Here is a 7,500-nt window from a genome sequence, read left to right as displayed (position 1 = left end):
TAGACGTTCTGCGTTCTAGACGTTCTGCGTTCTAGAGGTTGTGCGTTCTAGAGGTTGTGCGTTCTAGAGGTTCTGCGTTCTAGAGGTTCTGCGTTCTAGAGGTTCTGCGTTCTAGAGGTTCTAGAGGTTACGTTGCGTTTTACAATCGTCTGCTTTGTCTGCAGACGACCACGAACTTCCGAGCCAAACGCCCTGACAAGGAGCTGGCCGCCGGGCACCACGCGCGCGAGTGTGTGTGTGTGTGTGTGTGTGTGTGTGTCTGTGTGTCTGTGTGTCTGTGTGTGTGTGTGTGTGTGTGTGTGTGTGCGTGCGCGTGCGTGTGTGTGTGCAGTTAGGGGACTTTCCAGTCCATGGGCAGATGGAGTGACTGGGAGACAGGAGGCTTGCTGGCATGGGCTAGGCACAGGCTGGTGTGTGTGTGTGCATGTGTGTGTGATAATGAGTGTTACTGCACGTGTTTGTTTGTGTGCATGCGTGTGCGTGTGTGTGTGTGTGTGTGTGTGTGTGTGTGTGTGTGTGTGTGTGTGTGTGTGTGTGTGTGTGTGTGTGTGTGTGTGTGTGTGTGTGTGTGTGTGTGTGTGTGTGCGTGTGTGTATGTGTGTGTGCGTGTGTGTCATGCTTGGCCAAGTGCGTTTTTCTTTTTTGCATCCAAAGTGTGGTACCAAGCATATATTAGGCCAGTTGTGTGTATTCCAGTTGTTAATGTGTGATAGCCAGAGAGTGAGAGTCAGAGAGAGAGCCAAACACATACACACACACACACACACACACACACACACACACACACACACACACACCTTGCCTCAGTGTGTCTCCAGCAGTGACCTTGGCGTGTGTGAAGGGGTCGCCACACCAACTGTCTGCTTGTGTATGCATTGTTCTGTTATTAGGCCCATAATGCACAGGGTCAAAGGGGAGTGGTTAAAGATGTTCAACAGTATTTTAAGTTGGGCCAACATGGCCATGGACTTCAGCGGCCACGACTGGAAGGTTCTCATTTCAGTCAATCCATCTATTCCACTATGTCCACTCTGAGTGACTGTAGAAATGTGTGGGGCTAACTATCAGCTGTGAGTGGGAGGGGTATAGGGGAGTGGGAGGGGTTAAGGGGAGTGGGAGGGGTTTAGGTGAGTGGGAGGGGTGTAGGGGAGTGGGAGGGGTTTAGGGGAGTGGGGGGTGTGTAGGGGAGTGGGAGGGGTTTAGGGGAGTGGGAGGTGTTTAGGGGAGTGGGAGGGGTTAAGGAGAGTGGGAGGGGTGTAGGTGAGTGGGAGGGGTATAGGGGAGTGGCGGGGGTTAAGGGGAGTGGGAGGGGTTAAGGGGAGTGGGTGGGGTTTAGGGGAGTGGGAGGGGTTGAGGGGAGTGGGAGGCGCCTAGGGGAGTGGGAGGCACCTAGGGGAGTGGGAGGGGTTGAGGGGAGTGGGAGGGGTTGAGGGGAGTGGGAGGTGCCTAGGGGAGTGGGAGGGGTTACGGTGAGTGGGAGGGGTTAAGGGGAGTGGGAGGGGTTGAGGGGAGTGGGAGGGGTTGAGGGGAGTGGGAGGGGTTTAGGTGAGTGGGAGGCGCCTAGGGGAGTGGGAGGGGTTAAGGTGAGTGGGAGGGGTTTAGGTGAGTGGGAGGGGTTACGGTGAGTGGGAGGGGTTAAGGTGAGTGGGAGGGGTTACGGTGAGTGGGAGGCGCCTAGGGGAGTGGGAGGCGCCTAGGGGAGTGGGAGGGGTTGAGGGGAGTGGGAGGGGTTTAGGGGAGTGGGAGGCGCCTAGGAGAGTGGGAGGGGTTGAGGGGAGTGGGAGGGGTTTAGGTGAGTGGGAGGCGCCTAGGGGAGTGGGAGGGGTTACGGTGAGTGGGAGGGGTTAAGGGGAGTGGGAGGGGTTGAGGGGAGTGGGAGGGGTTTAGGTGAGTGGGAGGGGTTACGGTGAGTGGGAGGGGTTAAGGTGAGTGGGAGGGGTTACGGTTAGTGGGAGGGGTTGAGGGGAGTGGGAGGGGTTAAGGGGAGTGGGAGGGGTTTAGGGGAGTAGGAGGCGCCTAGGGAAGTGGGAGGGGTTTAGGTGAGTGGGAGGGGTTAAGGTGAGTGGGAGGGGTTAAGGTGAGTGGGAGGGGTTGAGGGGAGTGGGAAGGGTTTAGGGGAGTGGGAGGCGCCTAGGGGAGTGGGATTACGATTATTCTAAGCAAAGAGAGAGGTACATGCTGGCGAGCATTTTGTATTTGTGGAAAACATCAGTTATAGGATGTGATTTAATTGATGCCATTATTGAAATCGCTATGGACCAGTATTGACTAAACATATATGTCATGTAGCTACGAGCTACACAGTGGGCCTTGGGAGTTGTGGGTGAGGTGCCTCTCTCAACCGTTCCTTCTGATAGTCTAGAACCAGGCCGACTGCTTCAGCTGATCCGTCTGCACCCGTGGTACAACTGGAGTATGTGACATTTGGAAAATATAAAAACTAAACTCAGTGCCAGGAGATTAAAATATCTTCGTTGCCAAGGCCACTGAAACAAAAAATAATAATTTCTCCCTCCGTCCCCCTCTCTTTCTCCCCCTCCCTCCCCCAGAGATGATTCAGGCGCTATGTGCCCCCCCCCCTCACCTGCTTTCACGTGGATGCTGGGGCTGCGTATCTTGCCGGCCTGGTTCTCTGCGGTGCAGAAGTATTCGTTGTCGTGGATGATGCTGTTGTAGGCGGAGGGGGAGAAGGGGTACAGCTGCAGCGTGCCGTTGGCGTGCACGTGGCGGATGTGCGGCACGTCGTAGATGTCGTCCCCGGCGGCGAGGTACCAGCGCAGAGCGGCGTGCGGAGCTCCACCCGCTGGGCAGGGCAGGGACACGCCCACGGAGCTGGAGAAGCTCACACGCTGCACGGAGGCGTTCACAAAGTACAGCCGCGTGGAGACACCATCCTCACTGTGGACTGGGGGGAGGGGGGAGACAGGGGGAGAGGGGGGAGACAAGGGTTGGTGAGGTGCTCATGATCGCATGACGGTCGGTAGAGGATAAAATCAAAAATAGAGAGTGGGAGAGAGAGAGAGAGAGAGAGAGAGAGAGAGAGAGAGAGAGAGAGAGAGAGAGAGAGAGAGAGAGAGAGAGAGAGAGACAGAGAGAGATTGAGAGCACAGACAGCGATCTGAGGGGAGATGAGATCCACACTTCCTGTCCTCAGGAGACGGTGAAGTGATGAACCAGAGAAGCAGAAGCTTCACGTTGTTGTGTCATGCAGCCTAAAAGCACTGAGATCCAAACTTAGAAGCACACATAAATCCTCCTCCCATTCCCTTTGTTAGATCCCTCAATGGGTTAGTAATGCTCTCCTCAATGCATTTCTCATCCATCCACCAAATGTTGGGATGGCAATTATTAAATTATTGCAGGATATTGTAAATTAAACCGTTAAACATGGGGGCTCTTGGTCTCCCCAACCTCCAGTCTTACTTTTGGTAAGCTCGATTAGGTTGTTTAATCTTATTGGGGTCACTGGGGAGACCGGATTCATGAGAGTCCAGAGGGAGGACAACTTGTTTGATAAATCAACTTAATACGGTAAAAAACATGGATCAGTGCGTCACTGTCTTCACTACGCTTTTAGTACTGAAACACTGTAGCAGGACCCTTGATATCACTAACTGTACTTCTATGTATTCTCCTATCCATCAAAATCCTGATTGGGAAAAACATTTAACATGAATTAATACAAGTAAATGGATGAGTTTTGGTATAAAACAATTTTGAGATTTGTCCATAAAAATGTACAACCAAAATCATTGTTTGGCTTAGAAACTGAATATGGCATCCCAAACACAATTTTTTTTAAATATCGACAGAATCTGATGGTGTTCGATCACTAGTCAAAGGGATGGTTTATGACGAAAATATTTGGTCAAACATTTTTGAAAGAATAATATCAGAAGATAACTCAGCAAAGTGACGCAATGTAAAATTGAGGATGGAACATTTTTGCACGTTTTACCAATGTGATTAGTTCAAGGATTTATCGAATTTGATTCATTCCTTTGCTTAATCAGTTTTGAAATTGGAATTTGATTTAAAGCCTCGTCTGTATTTCTTAAATGACTACCAAGACTTTCATTTGGATAGAAAAAAATTCAGAAGATTACCAATTATAACATATTTTGCAAAGAAACGTAAATGATTCTCCCCCAACCTTTAGGTTGTTCTTCGATCAGGTTTCACAATTTTTACCGTTAGATAACTTTTGAAAAATGTAACTGCGGCCATAATGGCTTCCGTTGATCTGCTGCTTGGAGGAATTCTTTAATGGTTGTCAACGGCGATAATGCAATGATTTCAATTTCATTTGTACTATTATTAATAGTATTGTTAGGATTATTTTTGATTTCATTTTTGTGTGTGTGTTGTATATGTGCATGCATGCAGGCCTATGTATGTAGATATGCATGTATGTATGCATGTGTTCTGTGTACAGTTTGCTGATTGTTAATTGTTAAATGATATCTATATTGTAAATCAAATGTCAATTTATTCTGGTCAATGTTTGTCGGGGTCCCACGGCCTCCCTCCCCCAACGCCGCTGATCCACCAACGGAGAACTCCTCTCAGTGGGGAGGAAAGTGGGTCCTCCTGCTCTCTGCACACACACACACCAACATGTGAGCGCATGCGCACACACAACTACCTGTCTCACACAGACATAGACACAACAAAAGCCCGCACACAGACACACACACATACACAACGCACGCCCTCTCACAGACTCCCTGCTCCCCCTTCCATCCAGAGAGTGTTCAATGGTTAGGGGGGGCCAGGGGGAGGGGGGGCCAGGGGGAGGGGGGGCGGGGTCCAGAGCGGGTTCCTCCTCAACCTTGCGCCTCCTCAACCCCGTGCCTCCTCAACATAGCTGCCCACAGTGCGGGAGCTGCTGCACCTCTATGAGAGGCTCCTCCTCCTCTAACAGAGGCTCCTTCTCCTCTCAGAGGCTCCTCCTTCTTTAGAGAGGCTCCTCCTCCTCTCAGAGAGGCTCCTCCTCCTATTAGAGAGGCTCCCCCTCCTCTTAGAGAGGCTCCTCCTCCTCTCAGACGGCCGCTTCTGCCCCAATGAAGAGCTGTTGCCTTGAATAGCCCCCAGGGGAGGAGAAGGAGGAGGAGGGGGTTGTAGACCACCATACAATAATATCTAATAAGTGTGTGTGTGTGTGTGTGTGTGTGTGTGTGTGTGTGTGTGTGTGTGTGTGTGTGTGTGTGTGTGTGTGTGTGTGTGTGTGTGTGTAGTTCATGGGGGGGGTGGGTTAAGACCGGTGTAAAGATGTGCTGAGCTCAGCTTGGATGCAGGCCAGGCGACGCCCCCCCCCCCCCCCCCCCCCCCCCCCTCTCCTCACACAATGACACTTCATTAATCCCTTCTTCCTGGGTTGTGTCACCAGTGGTGGGATTAGCCCTATCTGCTGTTAATGCTGTGCTATCTGCCCACACACATCAACAGGACTGAGGGCCATTCAGCTCTAATTCCTTTACACACGCTCATTTCTATAGATCCTTAGCCTCCGGAGATAGCATCTTAGCAGGCTATTAGGGACGAGGTGGCCAGGGGAAAGGTCACGTGACCGTGTGTCCCCTGAGGAGTTCTTCTGATTGGTTAATCCAGAACTGCTCTGTCCTGACCCAATGACAGGAAGGGACTGACAGACGTGCCAAACAGTTTACTGGTATAATCCCAACGATCTGAGACACACACACACATGCACACGCACACGCACACACACACACACACACACACACACACACACACACACACCTGTCCAGTGCCAGCGATGCTGGGGGTATTGATATGCCAGACACAGAGAGTTGAAATCACATAATCTCCTTCCACATTTAACACAAAGTCTCTCTATCCCCCCTAATCAGACCACCCCCACAGACCACCTAACACTCCCCCGTGCCACCAGCACAAGGGAGGCAGAGGGGGGAGGGAGGGGGAGGGGGAGAGAGGGGAGAGATTGGGAGAGAGAGGGGGGGGCGAGGGGAAGGGGGAGGTGGAGGGAGAGAGAGAGAGAGAGAGAGAGAGAGAGAGAGAGAGAGAGAGAGAGAGAGAGAGAGAGAGAGAGAGAGAGAGAGAGAAGGAGAGGGCAGACAGCGAAAGGGTTGTAGACAGGACACGGATGGCTGGTTGGGGCAAGGTGTTTGTGTGTGTGTGTGTGTGTGTGTGTGTGTGTGTGTGTGTGTGTGTGTGTGTGTGTGTGTGTGTGTGTGTGTGTGTGTGTGTGTGTGTGTGTGTGTGTGTGTGTGTGTGTGTTTACATCAATGTGTGTATGTGTTTGTGTGCGTGTGTGTACTTGTCTGAGAGCATTTTCAGAGGAGGTTTCTGTGCTCATCTCGACTCGTCTCCACGGAGACTCATCTCGACTCGTCTCCACGGAGACTCATCTCCTGCCACAGCCCGGAATGGGAGCATCTCCTCTGCGTTCTGAAGTCTGAATTTGGGTCAAGTTCACTTCCTCTAGCACCTTCCAGTCAGGTCTGACCCCAGATCAGCACCCTGCACCCTAACCCTAGCCCCAGATCAGCACCCTGCACCCTAACCCTAGCCCCAGATCAGCACCCTGCACCCTAACCCTAGCCCCAGATCAGCACCCTGCACCCTAACCCTAGCCCCAGATCAGCACCCTGGAGAGCGGAGCGCCCCCATATCTCTGGCCCCGGGGGCCCCCCTGTCTGTGGCCCCGGGGAAGCCCTAGTGAAGCACTAGTTAAGCCCTACTGAAGCCCTAGTGAAGCCCTAGTAAAGCCCTAGTGAAGCCCTAGTAAAGCCCTAGTAAAGCCCTACTGAAGCCCTAGTAAAGCCCTAGTAAAGCCCTAGTAAAGCCCTAGTGAAGCCCTAGTGAAGCCCTAGTAAAGCCCTACTGAAGCCCTAGTAAAGCCCTAGTAAAGCCCTAGTAAAGCCCTAGTAAAGCCCTAGTGAAGCCCTACTGATGCCCTAGTGAAGCCCTAGTAAAGCACTAGTTAAGCCCTATCCAAAGCCCTAGTGAAGCCCTAGTAAAGCCCTAGTAAAGCCCTACTGAAGCCATAGTAAAGCCCTAGTAAAGCCCTAGTAAAGCCCTAATGAAGCCCTAGTGAAGCCCTAGTAAAGCACTATTTAAGCCCTACTGAAGCCCTACTGAAGCCCTAATAAAGCCCTACTGAAGCCCTAGTAAAGCCCTAGTAAAGCCCTAGCAAAGCCCTAGTGAAGACATTCTCTTGGCCCTTTAAAGGGTCAGCTTTGGGCCATTAGAACTCAGAAGCCTCCATCATGTGTTTGTATCATCATTACTGTAACCCTAATACCCCATACAACCCTAATACTAACCCTAACACCCCATACTAACCCTAATACTAACCCTAACACCCCATACTAACCCAAATACCCCATACTAGCCCTAACACCTCATACTAACCCTAGTACTAACCCTAATGCCCCATACTAACCCTAATACTAACCCTAACACCCCATACTAACCCTAATACCCCATACTAACCCTAACACCCCTTACAACCCTAAT

The 7,500-nt window shown here is 51.5% G+C and overlaps 1 protein-coding gene across 1 annotated transcript in view; it reads right to left on the bottom strand.

Annotated features, from left to right (window-relative positions):
• The window catches only part of LOC115538997 (Down syndrome cell adhesion molecule-like protein 1 homolog), a gene marked incomplete at its 5' end in the record, with an annotated part of 25,252 nt that overhangs the window by 8,227 nt on the left and 9,525 nt on the right, over positions 1-7,500 (bottom strand). Inside the window, one exon of the mRNA XM_030350196.1 lies at positions 2,585-2,905. Coding sequence (XP_030206056.1) covers positions 2,585-2,905 — 321 coding nt within the window. The remainder of the gene's footprint in view (positions 1-2,584; positions 2,906-7,500) is intronic.

This window comes from Gadus morhua, unplaced genomic scaffold (assembly GCF_902167405.1).
Source record: "Gadus morhua unplaced genomic scaffold, gadMor3.0, whole genome shotgun sequence".
Lineage (NCBI taxonomy): Eukaryota > Metazoa > Chordata > Actinopteri > Gadiformes > Gadidae > Gadus > Gadus morhua.
Note: the sequence above shows the minus strand (reverse complement) of the source record. Positions and strands in the feature narration are given on the sequence as shown.